This window comes from Prionailurus viverrinus, chromosome E2 (genome assembly GCF_022837055.1).
Source record: "Prionailurus viverrinus isolate Anna chromosome E2, UM_Priviv_1.0, whole genome shotgun sequence".
Lineage (NCBI taxonomy): Eukaryota > Metazoa > Chordata > Mammalia > Carnivora > Felidae > Prionailurus > Prionailurus viverrinus.
Window position 1 is genome coordinate 47,502,900 of NC_062575.1, and position 24,195 is coordinate 47,527,094.

At 57.7% G+C, this 24,195-nt stretch overlaps 1 protein-coding gene across 2 annotated transcripts in view; it reads left to right on the forward strand.

The window, feature by feature from the left end:
• ACTN4 (actinin alpha 4) overlaps positions 1-24,195 on the forward strand; it is a 71,282-nt gene that overhangs the window by 38,550 nt on the left and 8,537 nt on the right. For both annotated transcript variants that reach the window (XM_047835997.1, XM_047835998.1), the window contains exons 2-12: positions 5,806-5,920; positions 6,165-6,284; positions 9,470-9,556; positions 10,574-10,661; positions 11,277-11,355; positions 12,549-12,630; positions 13,405-13,490; positions 17,784-17,876; positions 19,503-19,733; positions 20,319-20,466; positions 23,744-23,894. In XM_047835997.1, the coding sequence (XP_047691953.1) occupies positions 5,806-5,920; positions 6,165-6,284; positions 9,470-9,556; positions 10,574-10,661; positions 11,277-11,355; positions 12,549-12,630; positions 13,405-13,490; positions 17,784-17,876; positions 19,503-19,733; positions 20,319-20,466; positions 23,744-23,894 (1,280 nt within the window). The remainder of the gene's footprint in view (positions 1-5,805; positions 5,921-6,164; positions 6,285-9,469; positions 9,557-10,573; positions 10,662-11,276; positions 11,356-12,548; positions 12,631-13,404; positions 13,491-17,783; positions 17,877-19,502; positions 19,734-20,318; positions 20,467-23,743; positions 23,895-24,195) is intronic.

The window sequence follows — 24,195 nt, forward strand, 5'->3', positions numbered from 1 at the left end:
TCTTCTGCTGGCCCTCCCTCTCCCCCACTCACACCCTGTGCTATTTTAGCAACCAGAGAAGAATCTTGAACAGGCTGCCAGTGTGCAGAGGCAAGTTCTAAAGCCTTTTCTCTGTGGTTTTTTTTTTTCACGTGTGTTCTCAAAGACAGACAAGTCCACATCCTTCCTTCCTCCCCAGATAGGCCGAGGGCTGGGCTCAGGCTCCCTTCTCACAATGGCAAGGACAGGCTGGGAGCAACAGGGCCACCACTGGCTTTGTTTTCGCTGCCTCACAGTGGGTCCAGGCCACCCTTGAAGAAGTAGGGGAGCTTTCGGAGGCATAGCTCTGCCTGCCCACCTCACTCTGTGAGCTCCCCTCCAGCTTGGGGGCTGAGGTGGGGCTGGGGCCTTCCTAACTCTGCTCTGCTGGCTCTGCTTTGCCAGGCGTACTTAGCGTCCCACTCAGGCCTTGTGGATGAGCGGCCGCCCCATGTTTGAAACTGTTGATGAGCTCTGTGACCTTGGGCAAGTCACTTACCCCTCCTCACCTCAGTTTCCTCATCTGTAAAATGGAGATGATAATTTACACAATCATGAGGTTGGAGGTTTTATTTTTTTTTTTTAATTAAAAAAAAATTTTTTTTTAACGTTTATTTATTTTTGAGACAGAGAGAGACAAAGCATGAATGGGGGAGGGTCAGAGAGAGGGAGACACAGAATCTGAAACAGGCTCCAGGCTCTGAGCTGTCAGCACAGAGCCCGACGTGGGGCTTGAACTCACGGACCGCGAGATCATGACCTGGGCTGAAGTCGGCCGCTTAACCGACTGAGCCACCCAGGAGCCCCCCCCCTTTTTTTTTTTTTTAATTTTTTTTTAACGTTTATTTATTTTTGAGACAGAGGGAGACAAAGCATGAATGGGGGAGGGTCAGAGAGAGGGAGACACAGAAGAGGTTGGAGGTTTTAAAGAGTCCCTATGTAGAAATGGTAGGAAGCAGTAATTAGCGATGATTGCATAATTACCTTTAGCATGCCCCCCCCCCCCGAATGTAAATTCTGCATCTGTTTCGCTTCTTCCCATGCCCAGTGTCTAGTAGGGGTTCCAAGTTGGGAATCAACCAAGTAAATTCATTGAGCACCTGAGGACAGGGCCACTGTTCCGAGTCCGTGCTTACCATGAAAATGGCCTTAACAGTAAAGCCTAGCTGAGCTCGATGCTCTTTGTCTTTTCCTCCTCCCACAGGGTGCCAGTAGCTCTGGACAGCCCCCCCCCCCCCCCCCCAATAAAATAGAAACGCTGAGCTTGTCTTTCTCAGTCACGACAGTTAGTGTCTCCAGCATGGCTCCTCTGTCTTTCTCCCACTGCCGAGTTTCTCTTGGAGGCTTTTTACTCTCTTTTTTCCTGGTCCTCACGCATTGACCCTTGCCCCCTTCAGCTCTGTCCTCAGCCAGCAGCAGCCAGTGTGACCTTTGGAAGGCCCTGTGAGGTAGGCCCCACCAGCCTCCTGGCACAGCTTGCTCTACCTTGTTCCCTCTTTTTCTCTCTCCAGCCTCCTGGAGGGCCTTTGCACATGCTGTTCTTGTTATCTGCACAGTCTCCCTTATTTTTTGTCTTCACTCATTCTCAGTCCTATCAGAGTGGGAGAATTACCTCGGAAACTACCCCGTGTCTGCCCCTACCTAGATCAGGAGCTTGCATGCTGAATGGTCTTTAGCTCCCTTTCTGGGGGCAGCGGGGAAGAGGGCAAATGCATGACACCTTGGAGTGGGGCCTCTGGGGCTCAGAGGACCTGGCTTTAAGTCCGGCTCTGTAACTTTGCAGGTGCGTGACTCCCTGTGGTCAAGTCACAACACCTGTCCGACCCTCGGTTTCCTCATCTGTAAAATGAGCCCGTAGTGGCTCCTACCCCACAAGATAGTTACGCAGCTGGGAGAAATTAATACGTGACAAAGTGCCTAGAACAGTGCCCGGCACGTAGTGAGCTCTATAGAGGTGGCTGCTCCGGTCATTACTATTACTTTTCCTGCGGCTGTTATTTCTGTAGCTGAGCAGTCGCTTGATTACTGACATCCTTTCCCTGTTCAGACTGGGTGCTCCGTGAGAGTGCAGGCTGTGTCCGCTTTTGCTCACTCCTGTGTCCTCGACACAGGACCTGGCCTGGGGTCGACCCCCAGCAAATGCTTGTCAAGGGAATGGACGTGTTCCAACCCCACGGAAGCCTGGGGCATGCGGAGCAGTGGAACCTGTCAGCCGTTGGCTCAGCTGTTGGCTCTGTAGCTCAACGCTCTGAGAATTTTGCACAGCGGTGGGTGGTGTGGTGGGCACACGAGGCCTCTGTCTATTGAAACCACCCCTCCACACTGTCTACCCCACGCATCTTAGCCTAAACCAGTAGGGAGAGGAAGTGTCGAGTAGAGAGTCATTCTTGTGGCCAACTAGGAACAACCGAATGTTTAATGTCCCGTTCAAATCCCAGCTCCTCCTGCCCAGTCACTGCGTAAAGAAGTGGTGGTCTGGGGTTGATTCGTTCCCTGAAGATGGCCTTGTGAGGGCCCGTTCTCCTCGTCTGTGAGCCTCGAGTGTCAGCACGTGCCCGTCATCTTCCAGAAGGAGAAAACAGCCACGCGGGGCATAGGGGTGGGAGGCCTGTCGGTGGGGTTTCCATTCTGTCTGTGGCCGGCTCAGGAGAGTTCTTCCTTCTCGCCGCCCAGGCCAGGCAAGCGGATACGCTTCCTAAGCACCTGCTCGGTATTCTGCTGAGGACTCTGCCTGCTTCCAGCTAGGGACACAGAAGTACAGGGCATAGTGACCGTTGACTTGAAAACAGGTCTTTTTTTGGACATACGTGTAATCCTGAGTGCTGACAGAATCTGTGCCAGGCACAGTCTGAAGTGATTAACTTGCATTATGTTGTTCGATCTTCATTTAAGAGAAGTTAACTGTTCCCACTTCATCATCGGATAACGTGAGGCTCATTGCTTATCCAGGGCTACCCTTCGGGCAGGTTGCCTCACCGGCAGAGGTCAGATTTGAACCCAGGTCCGTGTGAGCCCCAAGCCCCAGAGCTCTTACGTGCTCCCCAGAGAAGATGAGCAAAGGATGGGGTACACGTTTGTGAGAACAGATAGCCTGAACCCCACGAGGCGAGTTTTGTTCCTAGCCTCCACAGAAAGAGGGTTTCCTGCAATTTCATTTCCTCTCCAAACCATGGAGGTGGGGTAAGGGCCTTTGCAGAGAGGGAAGCAGCCACTGTGCATGCAGACAATTCATCTGGCATTAACTTTATGCCAGGTACTGTGTCGGGTGCTTTAAAGCCTCTCCCCCACTTAATCCTTGCAGCAGCTATGGGAGGTAGATTCTGGTGAGTCCATCCGACAGAAGGAAACTGAGGTGTAAGTAGGTCCGGGAGTTGGCATTGAGACCCAGACCTGTGCCCTTTGAGAGCATGTGGGCATAACCCAGACAGGCTGAGGTGATGAGGGCTGCCATTTAGACACGTTTCTGGCCCTGCGTGCAGACCAGGGGCCTACATCTTGGCCCCAGCAGCACTGGAGCACTGGGGAGCTTGCCCTCTGGGAATCGCCCTCTTCCGTCCTCAGCCTTGGGGTACGATCGGTCGCTTTGCCACTCACAGGTATCTTTCAGGTACGCGCACGGGCAGTGGCCGGCTTTCCTGGCCACTTCCTGCCCCAGCCCGGCCTGCTGCCGCCCACTGGTTTGTAGGACGGCTGAGTCGCATCTCGCTGCCCAGCACCGCAGCTGGCTGTGCCTCAGACATTACAAGGGCATGTGAGATGTGGGACGGAAGTCCTGCCCCTTTGGAGCTTGCACACGTGCAGGCAACCTCTAGTAACACACGGAATGACTAGAGAATGCTTTTGAGAGCTGCCAGGGACTGCGTGGTGGCCAGGGCAGACAGGGGAAGGAGAGGATACTCTGGAAGCAGTGGCAGGATTTCAGGAAAGGAGGAGATCTGGGGAGGCACAGCGACGACCGGGGCCGTCATGTGCTCTGCGGGCTCCGCCATCACGAATCCTCACGCTGACCGTGACTTGGGTGCTGTCCTCACCACCACGTTACAGACGGGGAGGCAGATGTTAAGGAAGGTCGGGTGATGTTTCCATATGAGTAGTGTAACCAGCAGTCTGGCTCTGGTTTGTCTGAATTCAGAGCTGTATAGAGGGGGTTGGGGAATGAGGCAGAGAAGGCACATTCCTGCTTCCTCAGTGTGAGCACCTGCTTGGTGGCCAGAGTTCAGGCATGTGCGGAGGCAGAGGACAACACCCAACTGTAAGAGCCCGAGAGAAAGGTGCTATGATACTTGTGCAGAGGAGGGAGCATCCGAGTCAGAATCGGGTCGGGGTGAGCCAGTCGGTGTGGACGTCTCAGAGGAGCTGCGCTTCAGGCTGATCTTGAGGGATCAGCAGGTGCCAGTTTAGGAGAGGCGGAGGCAGGGTACAGGCACCCTTATTGAGGGGACAGCTCCACACAGGATGGGGTCTGTGTCCCCCGTGCAGAGGAACTCTTCACATCCACCGTTTGGGTTTGGAAGGAAACCTCATGCCCATCCTCGCTGCACGGCGTGTTGATTAGGCGGCTCCTTTGTCTGGGAGGGGCCTAGTGTTGCGTCTGAATGAGCAGGAGTGGTGACAGTTGTCAAAACACATGGTGCTCCGCCAGAGGCTCCTTGGAAGCCCCTCGCCCCCCACGTGGCCTCTGCCTGCTCCTGGGCACGGAGCGTGTGCTTGTACGCTCCTGGCCCTCCGCCCACATCCATGCTGGCCACTGCAGATGGAGGTGGCAGGGCGGGGTGCGGGTTACGGGGGTTCTGTGAGAAACAGAAGCATGGCATTTTTCCCAGACCCTGCTGTGGGAGGCTAATTGGGCCGGTTTCCCCAGAAGGTGTCTAGACGCGTCCACCTTTAACTGATGTGACGCGCTTCCTGGGGGCTGATGTCCGGTGACATGCCCGGCCAGCGGGGCCTGAGTGGCTGGTGCCCTGTGCTGGGTGTTCTGGAGTTGGGATTTGGGATTTGGGTTGTTGTTTGTGGCCCTCTGTACCCGAATGCATCCTTTCATGTCCCGGCATCTGCGTGCCCTGTGTTTCAGACACTTCCTCAGATATGGCTGTCTAACTCTGGTGGGGGGGTGCCTACCTCCACTTGCCTTCCAGCCTCCTTAAGCTCCCCTAAGGTTTGGAAGGGTGGGATGTGGAATGTCCTCCAAGGAATAGAGGCTTGCGCAGGGCTCAGAGGCTCTGTGCTCCCGGCCTTTTAGGAGAGGCGCTTGCTGCCAGGCCGTCCAAAACTCCAAGAGAGACTGACTTGAAGGAAACCTTACATTTACAGCAGGCTTTTTTTTCCCCATCTGCTTTCCTGTCTCAGGTCATCTCTGTGCCGGCAATGGCTCCTACCTGAGAGGGAAGGAAGCCAGCACCGGCTAGGACCTGTGGTCTCATCTGCCTGCTCGGGTCGGGGGAGGTGGTGAAGGGCTCTGTGTGTCTGTCCCAAAGAATGTAAGAGCGGGGACCCTGTGTCTCATTTCCATACCCGGGGTCTGGCGCTGAGTCACATTTGCATGACTGGGTTCTAGTCCACGCTGTGCCACGTATCATCCAGACAATCGTGCGGTGGGTCTGCTAACTACCCTGAGCCTCGGTTTCCTCAGATTGACTTGCCTGGGTTGCTTAAGGATCAGAAACAGTGTATAGGAAGGCCCCGTGGTGGCCACTGTTGTCCCAGGGTCAGGGTGGTGGCCCAGCCCTTTTGTTAGAAGGCCCCAACAGTCACACTGACCCTCCAGGCCTCTCTCTCATGCTTCCCCAGACGTTCACAGCCTGGTGCAACTCCCACCTGAGGAAGGCTGGCACACAGATTGAGAACATCGACGAGGACTTTCGAGACGGGCTCAAGCTCATGCTCCTTCTGGAGGTCATTTCAGGTGAGTCTCCTGTGCAACGCAGCACACCCCACACCTGGAACAGGTGCCCTGTCCCACGTCCCGGGGACTCGGCCCACCCCAGCTGTCCCTAAGCTGCTGGGAAGAGACTGAGGCTTTGAACGACTGCACTACAGCGCATCCAGGCGCTGGCCTGTGGGGGGAGGACGGGCCAGAGTGCCATGGAGGGCAGTAGGGACATGAAAGTTTCCCTTTCTCCCCCTCTTTCTCGGGGCGTGGCTCTCAGGTGAGCGGTTACCTAAGCCGGAGCGGGGCAAGATGAGAGTGCACAAAATCAACAATGTGAACAAAGCCCTGGACTTCATCGCCAGCAAAGGAGTCAAGCTGGTCTCCATCGGAGCAGAAGGTGAGCGGGGATGGGACAGCTTGGTCCCTGACTTGCAGGCTCAGAGCCTCAACCTCTGTACTCCAAGCAGGAGTTGTGTGGGTGGCAGAGAGAGCACTTGGTGGGGTGTAAAGCCCCAGTATATACCCCAGCAGTGACCACAGTGACTGCCCTCGATGTGATCATTGGGTCCCCAAGCTCCTCCTCCCTTCCACCCACAGAATAATCTAACACTCGGGAATCCAGTGCCCCCAGTTATGTAGGGCAGGCCTCTTCTACAGGGCAGGAATGACTTTGTCCTGGACCCTGGACACCCTCATTGGCCCTTGTGCTGGGCCTCAGAAACACTGACAGTCACATCACCTGGCGTCCCTGTGCCTGGAGCACCTTTGCCCTTTGGCCCTGCCTGGTATCTGGAGATCTCAGGGGAGAAGGACTTTCGAGGCCCGGTGTCAGGGCTCTGGGGTGGGGAGTGCAGGTCCGAAGGTCAGTAACCAGACTTTTCTGGCTGCAGGACCTGAGGGAGTTTGGCCCCTGACTGGATACCCAGGACCCTCTGTGCCCCATGGGGACACCCAATACTGCGATTCTTCATTCTAGACCTTTCCACTAGAGCAACAACACGCTGTCCTCCAGCAGCCAGCTCGTCTCGAGCTCACAGGCGCTTTTGGAGACGAGGCGAGGCCTGATGGAGCCCAGAAGCTCCCTGTCAGCTTGCACTCACAGTTCAGCTCATTAGAGCAGGATTTCCTACACCCTGACATCCATGTTGTCCCAGCTTCTAGAAAAACAAAGAAAACTAATTGCTGTTAATGACAGGGCTCTGAGAGGTTGGCCAAGACTTGAGGCCAGAGTGTGCGTACTGAGTTCCAGGGCTCTGCCCCGGCTGGGACCTCTCGGGGAGGGGTGCCAAGCGTCACATGCCACAGTTGAGGTGGTTGGTGTTTGTTTAAAAAACAGCAAAACCCCCAAAATCAGTCGGCCTTCAGATTTTCTGTCCTTGCATGGATCTTTCCTCCTGGCTCCACTCCAGCCTCCTGCTTCCACAGCTGCACTTATTTTGCTCAAATGCTAGCCTGTAAATACAGAAGGGGTTAGAGGAGAGACCGGGTGGCATGCATCAGTCTTCATTTGGAGAAAAACTCCATCTAAAAATGTTCTGCGTTCGTGCCCGGATTGGTTCACTCCCAGTCCCTGTGACCGCTGGGCCCCGGGAGAAAGCTGGAAAGCAGCTACTAGAGGTGCCCCGAGGGCTTCAGAATACCTGAGAGCCCCAGCCCCTGCCCTGCCTCCCATCGCCCTACCCTCCGCATGGTCTGGGCCGTAGCCAAAACATGACTGTCTTGTGGGGGCACAGCTCTGGGTCCGGGAAGCATCTGGTGCATGTGTCATGAGAGAATCCGTCTTCCTCCTCATGGGAGCTCTCTGAGCCCTCCATGATCAGCTTCCTTGTGCAGCCGGCTGGGTGTGGGAGCTCCAGCCGCCTGTCCAGACTGCGTACGTTCCCCTGCTGTGGAGTGCCTGGCACTTGGGAGGAACGCAGTATAGGTTTCCTGACTGGATATCTGCCCTTGCCCCAGGCTGGAGAGACTCTGCCTGGTTTCCTTGTATGGGGTTCTTAGCCCTGGGAAAGGGCCCGGCAGACATTGTGTCCTTCCCTCCTTCCCCTGCCTCTGGGCAGTGGACTGTGCTTATTTTCTTATCCTGACACTCTCAAGACGAAAACCACCCTCTGCCATCAACCTGTGGCTTCTAGGGGGCGGAGGGAGGTTCTCCTCCGTTGTGGCTGATGGGCCCCACCCTTTCCTCTCGAGTGTGTCCTTGGGGAAGGCCTGGCCCTGTCCCCTGGGTGATCACTCTACCTCCTTTCCAAATCAAGCCCACCCTGGAGTTTTCTGTTCTCGAGGGTCTGTGAGCAAGGTCTCTCTTCCTGCACCTGCCGTGCTGAGACGTTGGGGGGGGAAGGCATTTAGAGGGCTGCAGAGGCACATCTGGCTGGCAGACTCAGGGATGAGGCCACTTGCACTTCTCTTGCCCAGCAGTAGACACATGGCGCCCTGAGTGTCGCCAAGATGATTTTTCTGTAAGCTACCGAAGCTGAAGACCATGTGGTACAGACCTTTGAGGCAACTGCCAGAAGTTTGAGAGTAGTTGTTCGGTTAGTGAAGAAAGCATGTACCTTCCCGGCCGGGCCTGGGGGCCGCTCTCCCTGTCCTGCAGCATCCTGTCTTTCACAAGGGCCGAGGCCAGGTACTGAGGGGCGATCTCAAAGGCAGGCAGTGAACAAGTAAATCAGCACATACGTGGTTACAAATGATGGTTAGCATGTGAGGGGCAGAGCAGGGTGCCGGCGAGAGAGGGGCACTGGGCGGGCACCTTCAGATTGGTGGTTGGTGGGGGTTATTTCGGAGAGGTGACAGCAGAGGCTTAGGGGATGGGAAGGACAGCCACCCGAGGAAAGGGGCAAGGGGTGCACTTCGTGGGTGGACAAAAGGCATGAGGTCCTTCTAGCAAGAAAGCCTGGCTTGCCGAAAGGACACGGCCGGGGTGTGCCGGGCATCAAGGGGCAGGGTCACCCAGGGCAGGATTTGTAAGTGGGATTTGAGAACATGGGCTTCATTTTAGATGTAGTCGGGCTTCGGGCAGGTGAGTGGCACAAATCTGATGCACCTTTTAAAGTGGGCACCCTGGCTGTTGTGTGGAGGTGGACTGCACGGGGCACGGAGGGGGAGGTTGTGTGTCGAGCTCTCGAGGGGAGACCACAGTGGCCTGGACAACGGTGGCAGCAGTGAGGTTGGAAGGAAGTGGGCAGATTCTCAACAGTAGTGCAGCACGCACCCGCCATGGGGAGACGCACCCTTGACGGCACGAGGGAGGTGCACACAGAGGGCTGGGAGTGTGGGCCCAGCGCCTGGGACACATGTCAGGGAGGAGCGCTCTTTTGAGCTGGGCGAGACGACGGGCTGGCCGGGTGAGAACAGGCCTGCGTGGCGGACAGCACGTGCACGGGGGCCCGCAGGTGCTGAGCAGCAGAAGGCTTGGGGGACGGTGCTTCCCAGCGTCCGTGTAGCATCTCCCAGGGAGGGTGGCGGACAGGCCTGGACGGCTCCCGTTGGACCATCGGAGCTAATCTCTACGTAGAGCCAGAAGGAGGCCCCTCTGGTTTCAGCAACCTTCTCACCCTCTGCCCCCTTCCGTGCATGCAGAGATTGTGGACGGCAACGCAAAGATGACCCTGGGAATGATCTGGACCATCATCCTCAGGTTCGCCATCCAGGACATCTCTGTGGAAGGTGAGAGCCTAAGGCCTGGCAAAGAACAGCCTCTTCTCCCTGTCCTGGTCCTGTCCAGGTTGGGGTGCGTTAGATGGTGATTTGGGGGTTTTGTCTTCATGCTTGAGGCATCACTCCCGGGGCCTGGCCCCGTGCAAGAGTGGTTAGTGAGATCTGGCCCAGGCTGCGGGTAAAAGGTTCCCAGCCAGCCGCCCAGCTCTGGCATCCCCCCAGAGCCCTCTGGCTCCCATGGTCTCCATCTCAGCGGACCCTCACACGACCCTTGTCGAGTGGGCATGAATGTCCCCATTTTCCAGTCAAGGAATCTGAGTCGCAGAGCAGACCAGTGGCAGAGTCAGGCCTGGCCTGGTTTTTTTGCGTTAGCGCCTACATGTTTCCGTTTGACACCCCCACCCTCAGACCTTTGCCTCCGTGAACCTGGGGCCAGTCCCTCCAAGCACGTGTGTGTGCCATGGTGTGAGCACAGTCATCCCGGCCAGCTTGGGGAGCGGGTTCCCGCAAAGGCTGCAGCGGTGACCCTGAACTCCGCGCTCCCGGAGCCGCCCACGGGGAGCAGACAGATGCCCTGGGCCCCTCCCTCACCACTTCCCTGAAGCCGCCGCCACATCCGGGAGACCCCGGGCGTGCAAGGCCCGGCGCTCAGGCCCCTTGGCTGGTTCTTCACCGTTCAGAAGAGTCCAAGGCCAGCATCAGGGGCTTGTTTGGCAGTGTGTTCTGGAGGGTAAAGGGACAGGCTTTGTGGGCAGAGACGTGGCGCGGTGTCCGGCCCTGGCCTGGCCTGTCACTACCACTTCCTGGGGTGACCCCGGGCAAGTGACTTCTCAGGGCTCGGTGTGCAGGCCAGTGGTTGGGATCAGCAGAGGTCTGCCGGGTGTCTGGAACAGGAGGGCCTCTTCCTGCTGGCCCTGCTGCTCTTCCGTCTGACTCCTGTGCCTGGGCTGAAAGTCTCGTTCGACGGGGCCGGGTCGTGGGGATGGGGTTTTGAGCCCGCACTCACCGTCCTTGTGCGTTCTGCAGAGACCTCCGCCAAGGAAGGGCTGCTTCTCTGGTGCCAGAGGAAGACGGCCCCATACAAGAACGTCAACGTGCAGAACTTCCACATCAGGTGAGTGCCCGGCCAGAGCACTCCAGCCCACCGCCTTCCCTCATCTCGCCCCGGGATGGAGTCCCATCCTCCCATTTGGCCCTCTTTCCCTTTCCCTGGTTCTGTCCCATGGGTCGGGGCGCACGCACTGGTCTCCCACGGTGGGCTGTGGCCCTCCACTGTAGGCCCATGCCATTCGGCGGGGTCTTGCACGTACGGGGCTCAGCAGGTCATGGCCATCCCGGAGGCCAGCACTCACTCATAAAGTACTAGCCACGGGTCGGGCGCCGGCTAAGCGTTTACGTGTATTCACTCATTCGGTCCTCGTAACAACCCAGCGAAGTGTAGCTACTCTTACTACCCCGTCTTACAGACGTGGAAACTGAGGGAGTAGGAGATTATGGGACTTGCCCAAGGTCACACTGACGGTAAGTGCCAGAGGTGGGATCTCACCCCAGACCAGCTGGCTCTAGCAGTCATGCTCACGGCCACTCTGCCAGACAGTCTCCTTGCAGTGCCCGGTGCACGCACTACCTCAGTAAATGGGAATTAATTGTTCCTATGGGTGCCCCAGGCTGTCAACACTTAGTCATGGGGAGAGGGCCCTCCTTTTAACCTTTGTCTTTCCATCCCCAGCTGGAAGGATGGCCTTGCCTTCAATGCACTGATCCACCGACACAGACCCGAGCTGATCGAGTATGACAAGCTGAGAAAGGTTTGCCTCTTGCACATCCCTCAGTGACCCAGAGAGCCACAGAGTCTGACCCTGACTCTGGGTCACCTCTTCCACGCCCGTCTATTGCTGGCATCCGAAGGTGGAGTCTGTGCTCACATGGGCAGGCTAGGAGAGCCTTGTGCCAGCTGTCACCAGACCCCAGGCTTGGTGGCTGATTCTTACCTCCCTTGCTCCCCTTGGGGACTATCCCCTTCTCCCCTTATGGGCATTGCGACTGCCCACGGTTATTTTGGGGCCTGACCGGCCGTGCCTTCTGGGTCCCCTTCCTTAACCTTTTAGACTCTAGAAGCATTTCCTCTCTGCCTAGTGGAGAAAAGGGCTGAAGAATTCCAAGCCATCACTACCAGCAGGTGTTTCCCATGCAGGTTCCCATTCTCATTTGCCTTTACAAAGCTTGTGAGCCTGTAAGACCAAGGTCCTGCCCTCCAGGAGCTCCCAGCCAGTGGAGAAGGTGGGATAGTGTGTCCAGAGCAAACCAGCCCCATGAGGCCATGCACATGTGCTCAGGCTGAGTGAGGGTGGGAAGTGGGTAGGGCCAGAGAGGTACTGCAGAGGAAGGAGGCCATGGTGAGCTGGCATGGTCCAGGAAGGGCCTCTGGAGGAGGAGGCAGCCTAGAGCCAAGGGGAGGGCATTCCCAGTGGGGGAAGCACGAGCCTGCACTTGACCTGTTCAAGCCCCTCTGAGGAATCGAATTGGGCTCTAGCTGAACATCAACTAAGGCACATGAGCGAGGGTCTTTAATCCTAGGAACAGTGGGGAGACCGTGTGAAGGCTGGACCATGGGAGCTCTCGGCTTACCCCTGACCTGTCGCCCCCCCCAGTGTTCTCTCAGGTCTGGACCACACTTTCTGGGTTTCAGGACAAAGGTCTCAATCTGGGGGCCGGAGGGCTGGAAGTTGTGAGAAAAGAGCACACCTGCATTTTCTCTGGGGGAAAGGTCCACGCTTTTTCCCACAAAGATTCCCAGATGCATTCCTTTGAGGATTGACTGTATGTGGGTGCCCTCCTCCCCAATCCCCATAGCAGCACAGGGGGCCGAGAAGTGCCTAAAGAAGCCTTTCTAGTCCTGCCCCTTTCCAGGATGCCTCCCTTCCAGGCCTGCCTCGTTCTGTGCTCCTGCACCCTGCCCCTGACAAAGTCCTTCCTCCCTCCTTCACCTCCCTCCTCCCAGGATGACCCTGTCACCAACCTGAACAATGCCTTTGAAGTGGCCGAGAAATATCTAGACATCCCCAAGATGTTGGATGCAGAGGGTAAGTACATCCCTTTTGTTCAGTCACCACCCTGTTCTGCGGGCATGTGTTGCGGTAACTTCAAGGAGCTGGCGGTGCCAGTGAGAAGGGCTGGATGAATCTGGGTGAACCGGGGACAGTGGTGCTGCCTGGGAGCCAGAGAGAGAGCAGTCTGAGCAGACCAGCCAGGCTCAGGGATGGGGAAGCAGGGGAAGGAGGAGCCGGAAGATGACTGGTTGTGGGGGCCACGTCTCAGAACAGGACCCGCGTGTCCTGCTGGAGCCCTGTCGGAGTCCTGCCCCTCTCGTGGGATGGGCAAGCCAGGTGGCCAGGGAGGGGCTGGCTCCTGCAGACATCCAAGGCCGCTGTCTTCCCTGCTTGCCCCCGGCGTGGAGTCTGGAGTCCATCAAAGCGGAGTGTTTGTTTTTCCTTTCCGGCTTTGCTCCGTTTCCCAGCCGTGCACCACCCCCAGCCAGGACCCATGTCTCTGGCCTCTGGTGGCCCCGGGGGTTGACTGTCCAGCAGCCCCTTGAGGCCATTCTCAAAGAGAGGAAGTGGCCTCATTTTAATCCAGTTCCCACAGCCTTGGCCTTTCTAGAGACCACAGGGAATGGAAGGGCTGAGGGTATGGACAAGTCTCCTGGAGTCACTGGGGGTCACTGAATCCATTCTGAGGGTCCTTCTCCTGGGTTGCCTGTGGCCTTAGGAGACTTTGGATCCCAGTGAGTGACCACCTCTCCCCCGCCCCCCGCCCGCCCCTACTTGGGCAGTTTAACCCTTGTCGTTCACTTACAGACATCGTGAACACGGCCCGGCCCGACGAGAAGGCCATAATGACCTATGTGTCCAGCTTCTACCATGCCTTTTCGGGAGCGCAGAAGGTACCGGGCAGGGCCAGGCAGGCCCACCTCGCCGCCACTGCCCAATGCCGCCGCTGCCTCTCGCCTCCCACGCTCACCTCATTTCTCTTGCAGACGGCAGTGGCCTCTCTCCGACTGGAAGCCATCCCCCCCGACTCCAGGCGTCACTGCCCGTTTAGTCTTTGCTCACGGTATCTTTTGAGTGCCTGACCTGCGCCAGGCTATTCCAGGCACTGAGGATACAGTAGTGACTGAGTCAGGCAGGATCCCTGCTCTCATGGAGCTTACATTCCAGTGGGCATGACCGACAACAGACATGTCCACAGATAAAAAGCCGTTTCACATGGTGATAAGCACAGTAGAGCACGGAGGGCAGGATGGTGGGATAGGGATGTCTGTGGGGCTGCTTCAGCTGGGGGCCCTGACAGGAGGCTTCTGCTGGATGACATGGGCAGCCACTTGGAGTGATGAGCAGGTGCTGTCGGATGAAGATCAGCAGGAAAAGCATTCCAAGCAGAGGGTAGAGCTAGTGCAAAGGCCCTGAGGCAGAAATGAGCTTGGCTTATTCAGGGAAGAGTGGAGAGGGAAAAAATGAGGTTGGAGATAATAACAGTGCCATGGTGTGTAGAATCACCATAGTCTGAGATCCGGAGTTCCATTCTAAGGGCCCTAGGAGACCGGTGGTCTGTTCTGGGGTAGTAGGTAGTTAATGTAAGACGTGATCTTACTGATGTTTCCAGAAAGATCAGTTAGCTTTTGACCCTTCTAGCCCTAAACCAGTCTTCCTTTTTTTTTTTTTTTTAATTCATTTCTTTACTAGAGAGAAAGAGAACAAGCAAATGGGGGAGCGGCAGAGAGGGAGAGGGAGAGTCCCAAACAGGCTCTGCACTGTCGGTGTGCAGAGCCCAAGGCGGGGCTCGAACCCACGAACCATAAGATCATGACCTGAGCCGAAATCAAGAGTCGGATGCTTAACCGATTGAGCTACCCAGACGCCCCTTCCTTTGCCAGTAGCTCGTGTCACAAACCCAGGTCTGGTTAGAAAAGGACTCCACCTGTTCAGACTTCCCTCTTTCCCTCTACAAAACCTCAGCGATACGTGTCCACACAGCCGGAGCCGGGGTTTGGCTTCCAGTCCAGAGCAAGCGCTATTCCTCCCGCATGAGCCTAGGGTCCGGCCCCGGCCGCCCTCCCTGCATCTTTCACTCTCTCCTGCCTCTCTCTCTCTTTCTCTCTCTCTCTGCGCAGATATTGTAGGCACTCTGAGGCCAGATGAGAAAGCCATCATGACTTACGTGTCCTGCTTCTACCACGCTTTCTCGGGGGCTCAAAAGGTGAGCTGGGGCGGGAGCACCCCTTGCTGCTGTGCCTGCAGACTTGCCCTCACTGTCCCCCCATGTCCCCACCACCCACTTGTGGTTGGAGCCCCAGCATGGGGACTGACCTGGGTCGGGTTCTCGTGACTGTGGGCCTCTGGTTCCACCATTGAGCCTGCAGTCCAGTGCGGACACGGCACCGATATTCTCTCCGTGAATACATTCCCCCCCCCTCCCCCGCCAGGAGGGTGGTGGCGTCCCAGCGGCTCTGGGCGGTCGAATCCCAGCAGAGCTGTGGTGCGGCACTCGGTTGCCCTGCCCTCTCCGTGATCCACACCCAGCCGCTTGCCCACCGCACTGGCATCTCACTGGGGCTCCTTCCCTCCCAAATGCCCCAGGAAAGGCTTGGCATGAGCAGGTTAGACTCTCCTCTCAGCCTGTACCTGCCCACCCAGTTTGCCAGGCCCCTGTCCCTGGCGGCCCCGCTGACAGGAGCGGAGCATCAGAAGTGTCTGTTCCCAGCAGTGGCTGTCCGCTTCCATGGGAGAGAGGCCTGCTTGGAGGCCTGTGCACCTGTGTGCCCTCCCCTTGCCTCCTGGTCTCTGGTCTTGGGCAGTAGTATCCTCCCAGTGACTTGATTTTGTGTCACCGATTAGAAATGGGCAGGGAAGAGGAGAAATTAGCTCTTGTTTCTTGAACACGTACTACGTGCTGGCAGTCCTCCAAGGACTCTGCACCTACAGGTTCTGGGACAGTCCTGCACACACCCCCGGGGCGTGGGTGCCAGTATCTTCACTTAAAAGGGGAGGAGACTGAAGTTCAGTGAGGTCACAGGGCAGGGGCTGCACCTGCTATTGCCTGTGGACCCTGCTCTGCCACCTCTTGGCAGTGTGACCTTGGATGGGTCACTTCCTCAGTTTCCCCATCCGTAGGAGGGTGAGACGAGTGCATGTAGGCACGGGGTGAGTTAAAACAGCGCTGAGCCCCGTAAGTGCTCAGTAAATCATCGGGTGGCTGGAACAGCCTTGCAGGGCCCGCCCGTGCCCACCGTGGTCCTTCCAGCCCCGTGGCCAGAAACAGCTTCTCATAGCCTCTCGCAGCTCCTGTTTGGCGTGTTCTGCTGGAGGGCAGAGGAGGGGGGTGGGGGCGGGCAGCCACGGAAGATTCCGGGACTCAGACCCTGACTGACAGCACGTTTGCCACTGGACTCGCCGCTCTGCAGGCCCAAGCCAGCCTCGGCCCACCACATCCCCCCCTTCTGCCCGGACCGCCCTCCTGTGCTCAGAGCCGAGCTCCGCTGTGGTTGGGGCTGGGCAGCCTTGAGGGATTTGTGGGAGTGGACACTGGCAGGAAAGCTCAGGCCAGAGCATTGGGCGTTTTTGAGGCAGCTGGGCCCCTCTTATGCGAGAAGCTGTTGGGAGCTGCCCATTCACCAAGGGACGTGCCGCCCCCAGGCTTCTCCAGCGCCGAGTCTGGCTTCCTCCGGCCTGTGTTTACGTCTCAAGACAGCCTTGTGATGCTTTTATTATTGCTTCTTGTTCTCGGGGACTCCATCCTGTCTCTTAAAATAAGAGTGCTCTCTGGCATTTGTTTTGTTTTATAAATACAAGGTGAACCCCAGGCCTGGCACCAAGCATGACTGTTCCCTCCTGATAGTTTATATCTAGTCACTAAGCATTTACTCCTTATTCCTTTGTTCACTCACTCATTCATCAACTCTGAGCACCTAAAACATACCAAGCCCTGAGCTGGGTGCCGGGAATTCATCTGTGAAGCAGAGCACCGCTGACTAGCAGCTCCTGCCTTCGTGGGTCTGCCCGGCACGGTGGGTCTGAACACGGGGTGCCCGTTGTGTCTCCGAGCCAGCGGTCAGGGACTGACCTCTGGGACTCCCCCCACAAGCTGTGACCTTAGCTCTGCTTCCTGCACTCACCGGGGCTGGATGTTCATCGGCCGAGGCCCCTGTGCACCTCATCTCTGAGGAGCACTGCCTGGGGCTGCTGCTGTGTGTCCTGCGGCGTGACTCACGGTGTGTGCCCGTGTGCGCACACACCAATCTCCGCTGGCCCCCACTCACCTCCCCGCCGGTCCCAGAAGCAGTGTGTGGATGGGAGAGGCTGGGCGTCGGTGCCTGCCGCTCGCGGGTCTGGAGCCATCCCCAAGCCTCTCTGTTTTCCTTCCCCGCCACTCTGTAGACCCTCCTCACTATTTCTGTTCCTGTTCTGTTGCCGTTTCAACTTCTCCTCTTGGACCCTTTCTGTGCTTCTTGAAAGGTACCTGGTCTCTCCTCTCCCCGTGTGGCGCCCCCCTTGCTCTCCTTCTTCTCCACTCCTTGCATTCCCTCTCCCCTCCCCCCAAAGCAGGATGAGGGAGGACGTTGTCCTGTAGTTCTGAGCAGAGACTGGTCAGTCTCCACCACTCCCTGCCCTCTGGAGCGTGGCTGCCTTCTGCCCCCAGGATTGTGACTTCTGCCCAATGAGCCATCAACACCCACCTCCGAGGGGGGAATTAGGAAAGGGACACGTGTGCTTTGCCTGTGCACTGACCACGGACTTCTCTGGAGGGCACCGTGCAGCTATCCAGTGCTTGGCCTTTCTGCCATGGACCTTCCCACCCAGGGCGAGACTCCAGGGCCAGGCCTAGCTAAGGTCCCCTCTGACACACAAGCCTTACCCAGCCTTCCTCCCTGAGGACCTGTTTATCCACTTCCCCGTAGTGGGAGGGCTTTCCGGCCCTCAGCACCTCCGGGGTCCAGGCTGAGGGGCCCAGCTATCCAGGGAGGGGGTGGTGCCTTAGCAGTAGGGTATGGGGACTCCGGCGGAGCCCTTCAGGACATGGCTGCTCAGGGTGCTGTCTTGCTGGAGCTGTGCTTCTCTCCTTCCTTCCTTGGGGAGTGCTGTGTGGGCTGTGGATGAGCCAGCTTCCAGGGGATGAGCCCATCAGGAGGGAGGGTCACCAGCCCTCAGGCGGCCCTGACTGTGGTCTTCCTCTGCCCCAGGCGGAGACTGCTGCCAACCGGATCTGCAAGGTGCTGGCCGTGAACCAGGAGAATGAGCACCTCATGGAAGACTATGAGAGGCTGGCCAGCGACGTAAGTGCCACTCATCCCGCCCCTGGTGGCCCCACTAGAGCAGGAGGATTGGGTCGCCTTTCGTTACCCTTGGCCGCAGGTCATGTGAAGCTTGCAGAGGGGCGAGCAGGTATGGCAGTGACACTTTCTAGATGAAGCCGGTATGTGACCTTCCAGGCTAGTTTCACAAGGCCTTAAGGGTCAGGCTGGTGTGTCACCTTGCTCCCTGGCTCCCTCCGTCTTGAGCTTGGGTTCTTACAGAGGTACTCAAGGAGAGTTCTTGAACACCCCACCAGACACGGTGACAGGGCTGGGGCTTGTCGTGGCGGGCCCTGTGCTCTCCACAACCGCCCTGGGAGGAGGGAACTCCTGTTACCCCCTTCTCCAAGCGGAGAAACAGACCCAGAGAGGCTCAAGCACCAGGCATGCGGCTGGTGCAGTAGAGAGCCGGGGTTTGAACCCAGGCAGTCCCACTCCAGAGCTGAACCCAGAAAGTCAGCTGGGAATGTGGGTGTTTAGTAATTGTCTTCTGGATTCCCTCCTGTGTGTTGAAAATTTCCATATTAAAAAAACAAAAACATTGAAGCTCCCCGAGAGCCATGGTTTGACTGCTCTTCCAGACTAGTGGTTCCCAGACTTTGAAGTTTCATGGATCAGGAATATTTGGAAAAGTATTTGACAGCCAAACTATAGTGACCAGCTTTTTGTTTTGCCAAGTTAAGGATATTTTTAAAAGAAAAGGCTAACCAAGGTGCCTGATTGGCTCACTTGGTGGAGTGTGCAACTCTTGATCTTGGGGTTGTGATTCGAGCTCCACGTTGGGTATGCAGATTACTTAAAAAAAAGAAAAAGAAAAAGCTACTATTTGTTACCACCATCCTTTCTACCACCAAGAAAAAGTTAAAAGGTTATATCTTGGGATCCCATCCCTTCCTAAGAAAGGGCATTTGGCTCCTTGCATCAAGATATAAAGACACATAGATACCTTTTTCCTTGCTTTTTTCTTTTTGCCAGAACTTGGCATTTGGGAACCACTTCTTTTAAGTGTATCTACGGTAGACAATAGCTGGTTTTACTCTTCTAGAATGCCCGGTTTGTTTGCTTGTTTATACCCGGGACTCACTCTATATGACAGATACAAGCGGCTCATCAAAACACACGTCACTTTTTTTTTTTTTTTTTTTCAATTTTGCTTTCAAATTGAAAGGCCGTGCATGGCGCCCTGGCCTCCTTAGAGGAAGCCTGGCATGCGGTGGGCTCTTCCCTTGATGTGCTTACGGCCCACGAACGAGGAGGCAGTGAGACGTCTCTCTCAGACGATGCTGAGCTCACTGAAATGGCGCTAGTGAGGTCATGTGGTGGGAGGTGATGGGAGGGATGCTGGAGTTGAGGCCCCCTTAGATCCGAGAAGAAGGAAGACCGGGAACAACGGCATGAACAGGAAGTAAGCAGAGAACAGCACGGCGGCTCACAGGGGGCGTGCATCCCCGTACTTCCGGCCGTAGGATCCCAGTGGGGATCATGGGGAAGCCAGGCTGGGGAGCGGGGGTGATCCCCGAGACGGGGCCCCTGAAGACCCATATCCCTTGCACCCGTGCGCGGGGCGAGGCCCTTCCCGGCACCCTGAGGCTTGTCGCGGGCCCACAGCTCCTGGAGTGGATCCGACGTACCATCCCCTGGCTGGAGGACCGCGTGCCGCAGAAGACCATGCAGGAGATGCAGCAGAAGCTGGAGGACTTCCGGGACTACCGGCGCGTCCACAAGCCGCCCAAGGTGCAGGAGAAGTGCCAGCTGGAGATCAACTTCAACACACTGCAGACCAAGCTGCGCCTCAGCAACCGGCCTGCCTTCATGCCCTCCGAGGGCAGGATGGTCTCGGTGAGCGCCCGGGGGGGGGGGGGGGGACACCGGGGCCCGGGAGGCACAGCCCAACTCCCAGGCCAGCCTGTGGCCTGCAGAACTGCAGAGGGGCGGCTCTGTACCACCCCAGGCTTATCGCGGGGCCAGCGCTGGCTTTCTTAACTAAGAGGCACAGCCTATGGGGTGCAGGGGTGTGGTAGGGGGCCTGCTTGACCCTTCACTGCGGTCCACCTCCCCCATCACTCCTTAGAATTTTAAACCCACCCCCAAACCCACACCTTATTTTGTGTGGCATTATTTCACTTTGGACCCCCAGTTGGCCATGATTCCAGACCACCATGTGCTCAAGGCCCCTTTTCAGGAGAGGGATGGTATTCAGGGGACAGTCACCGGGCTCTCGTAGCGCCATCCATGGCATTCATTCATTGTCACTTACTCATTTAATGCAAAAACTGGATCGCACCTGCTGTGTGCCGGCGCCTGTCTAGGCATCTGGATACAGCAAAGCAGGGGATAGAGGTGACCCCAGCCCCTTGCTGCTGCCCGCCTTCCCCTCAGCATCCCTGGCCCCTTTGTGAGCCCTGTCCTCTCGTGTCCTCGTAGGATATCAATAATGGCTGGCAGCACCTGGAGCAGGCAGAGAAAGGCTACGAGGAGTGGCTGCTGAATGAGATCCGCAGGCTGGAGCGGCTCGACCACCTGGCAGAGAAGTTCCGGCAGAAGGCCTCCATCCACGAGGCCTGGACCGACGGTACGGTCCCCCAGCTCCCTCAGGCACACGCACGCGTGTGCACCCACAGCGCCTCCTGTGTTGTTGGGTCTGTTTGTCAGACCCCCTTTTCCTGCTGCTTGGGGACGAGCCTGTCAGAAATGCCATTTCTGGGTTCACCCGGCCCCAGGCAGCAAGCGACACTTTGGAGCCAGGTCCTCCTTGCCGCCCACCCTGCTCTGGCCTCAGAGATTACTTCCAGGTGGGCCCCTTCCTGGATGATTGGAGGCTGTCATCTAGGAATGCGGCCGAATTTTATGCGACTCCATCGAGAAGTGACCCTATCCCTGTCCACTCTGCCGTGTCCTTCCCGAGGATGGTGGCCGTGCCGGGGCAAGGGAGTGGGCTCTCCCATCCCTGGAAACCTGTGTTCAGATGTTCCGCCCACCTTCCCTCTCCTACTCCTTTGTGACTGTGGACTTCACACTGAAGAGCCCGTGCTGGTTGGGCCTATGTGCCTGAGCTTGGTCCTTAAGGGCAAGGCCAGGGAGCCGCCTCTCAGTTCTGTTGCCTGAGCTGCAGATGGAGCTTGCTGACCACCTGCGCCCCCCCTGGGAGCTCCTCCTCCCCCGCAGCCACCTGTTCCCCGGCTCCGGGTGTGGGATCCCATCACGTCCCCGGCCCTCGGTCAGGACCTGCACCGTGGTTGAGATCCCGAATCCCAGAGGTCTGAAAGCCTTTGGAAAATGGCCAGTGCCTGGGAAAGCCAAGAGCCGGGACTCATGCCCTCCCACTCTGGCCGCCTCCCTCCCGACTGTGCCCTACCACACCGCTCTTCCTGGCTGATGTCACACTTCTTGTGTTGCTCGGTGTGATGTTTCATCCTTCCACCCCCACCGTCCCCCACGAGGCCCTCACTGAGCCTCTGGGGGCTCCTCCAGCCCCCATCTACCCAGCTGTGGGGCAGGCGGCCCCGGCACTGGCCAGATGCTGAGATCTTGCTAGAAGCACCCATTCGGAGCCCACCCTGCCCCCGCCGGCCTTCGAGCATGCAACTCTGCGGGATCCGTAGACCTGGGCCTACGTCCCCCGTGTCCCTGGCTGCAGTTCAACTAATGCCCTCCTCACACCAGTGCAGGCCTCCGTTTTCCAGCAGCAGCTGCCAGATCCAGAGCAATACCCTAATCCAGCCTCTGCTGGGGAAAGAATGTGGAGGAGGCAATGAAGAGCCAGCTCAGGCCAGGGATGCGGGCATTGCCTCCTTCTGCCTTGCAGAGGCGGTGTCCACGATGAGGGGGGTGTTGTCCTTTGGTTCATCCGCTCATTTATTCATTTATTCGCCTCTTCCTTGAGCACAGCGGCTTCCCAGGTGGGTGAGGTCCCTGCCCAGGGAACTGACGAGCCAGCCGACCCTGGCATTTCTTTAGTCAGGGGGCCCTTGGGCACACAAGTGGGTTTTACAGCATCCGTGTTCCCCAGCTGGACTCCGCTCTCTCCTCCTGTCATTATCCATGTCCTGCATCTCCATTGTCTTCCCACCGGCGCTAGGTGGCTTCTCCATGGACCTCCCTTGGCCCATGTTATCAGCTCTTCAATCCCTCACCTGGAGCCGCAGGAGGCTCTGGGAAGATGGTTTCCTGAGGCCAAGGGGTGTGGGTGTGATGGCCCGCCAGAGTTCCTTTCCTGGGAACGACTGGGACTGGCCTTCACTCAAAGGAGAAGTTGGCTCAGCCCCTAGCCAGGGCCCAACTGGTTCAGCGGCCTCCACACAACACCCCTGTCGCACCCCTGCCTCCCCGCAGGCGCTTTGGCATCTGGCCTTCCGCCTCGCGTCAGCCTGAGGCCCCCAGGCGGGCTTGCCCACTCTCGTTCCCAAGACCTGAAGCTTCTGTCCCCTGAACCACTCGATTGTGCAACACGGGAGGACAGACTGACCTCCTGGCCCCTCTGTACTCCTGGGATCCAGCGGTAGCGGCCTTCTTTCCCCGGAGGGATGGGCCCAGAGAGCGGGTTGAGCCACCATCATTCTGTGCCTCCCTCACCACCCTCCACAGCCTGCCGGGGCAAGGGTCCAGGTGGATGCTTTGCAGAGGGTTTTGGATTCTCTGGGGGAAAAGATAAAAATGAGCCCCTGGGTCCCTACTGTGGCTTCCCCGTGGCCTGAATCCAAGGCATCCATGGCCCCGGGCCATTCCTCCCAGATCCCCCCCACCGCCCCGCCCGTGCACCCCTTGCCAGCTCTGTTGCAGAAACTCTGCTGAGGCAGAGAAGCGGTAACCTACTATTTGTGGTTCCCACCCTTGGGAGACAGCAGTTTGGGGAAGGGAATTGCAAGCTTGCCTTTGTGGCTAAGCCTCCTGCCCCAGCACCAGGCCCTGTCCTCGGGGTGGAGGAGATGCGATGGTGCTGGTTCGGCGCCCGCCCTTCCCAAACGTCACCTCACTGAGACTTGAGACTGGACACCGCCGTCGGCCCCATTTTACAGATGAGGGGACAGGTGGGGAAAGGCCACGTGCCATCCCTCCGCTCTGAGCTGCCACTCCAGGGGTACCCCGAGGTGGCTTGCCTGAAGCAGAACACCTTGAGGAGCCGGGGGTCCCAGTCACCTTCCCAGGCTGGCATTCCGCTCCCCCCCACGTCTGCGATACCGCACCGCACCGCGCTTGCAGGGCTTACTTACTTGAGCTTCTGTCCTGGGGTATGTAATTAGCCAGGCTCCAGGACTAATAACAGTGTTCCTCTCTTCCTTCAAAGGGCCTGACAATGGGCCCCACCTCACTGCACACAGAAGGCCCGTGGGATGGCGTAGGACACGTAGGTGTGTGATAGGACCCCACCCCGAGGGAGCCTGGCCTCTAAGTGCCAGGGGGCAGGCACAAGGGGTGGGGCCCCTGGAGAACTCTGACACTCTCACACTTGCCCTTCCCTCGCTCTGCTGAGGCCTGGGCTGCACCCCTGCCGCCTCTCTAGATGTCGGCCCTCCACAGATGGGTCCACCTTGCCAGCCGTGGGAACACTGTCCAGTTCTGGTCCACCAATAAAGGGCCCTAAGTTCGGAGCACGCAGGTTGGATTGGGATATCTGTCTCAGACCCACTGACCCCACAGTGTCTCCTAGCTCCGTCCAGGATATACTTGGGCTTAGAGATCCCTTGAAAAGGCAAGGAAAAAGGTTCTGGAAGTTTCTAGCCTTCACAGCACCATCCCCAGTGAGGCAGGATGTAAGGTCCGTACCCCGTTTCCTTCCCTGTGGTCAGACGACCCTCTGGACTCCCACTGCCCTGTTGTCCGAACACCTCCTGCTGTCTGCCCCACCCCAGGAAAGGAGGCCATGCTGAAGCATCGGGACTACGAGACGGCCACCCTGTCAGACATCAAAGCCCTCATCCGAAAGCACGAGGCCTTCGAGAGCGACCTGGCCGCACACCAGGACCGCGTGGAGCAGATCGCAGCAATTGCCCAAGAGCTCAAGTATGTGTGGCCCGTCGTGTCCCTGCCCCACTGTGGGGGCAGCGTCCCGAGGTCCAGCCCTCTCCACCCCCACCGTCTCGTTTCAGATGTCAGGGAAGGGCCTTAAGGGATGATGCCCACCTTGTCTTAACCCCAGATGAGGATAGTGGGACCTGTATTATCAGGCAGAAGGTCTCTGAGCCCTCTCCTGATTGCTTAGGCTGTAGTAGTCCCTGAGACTCTACCTTTTGCCTGCCACACCAACCAGGACCCCCACCCCCACCCCCACCCCCTGATGTGGTGGGCGGCCTAGCCCCCGCTG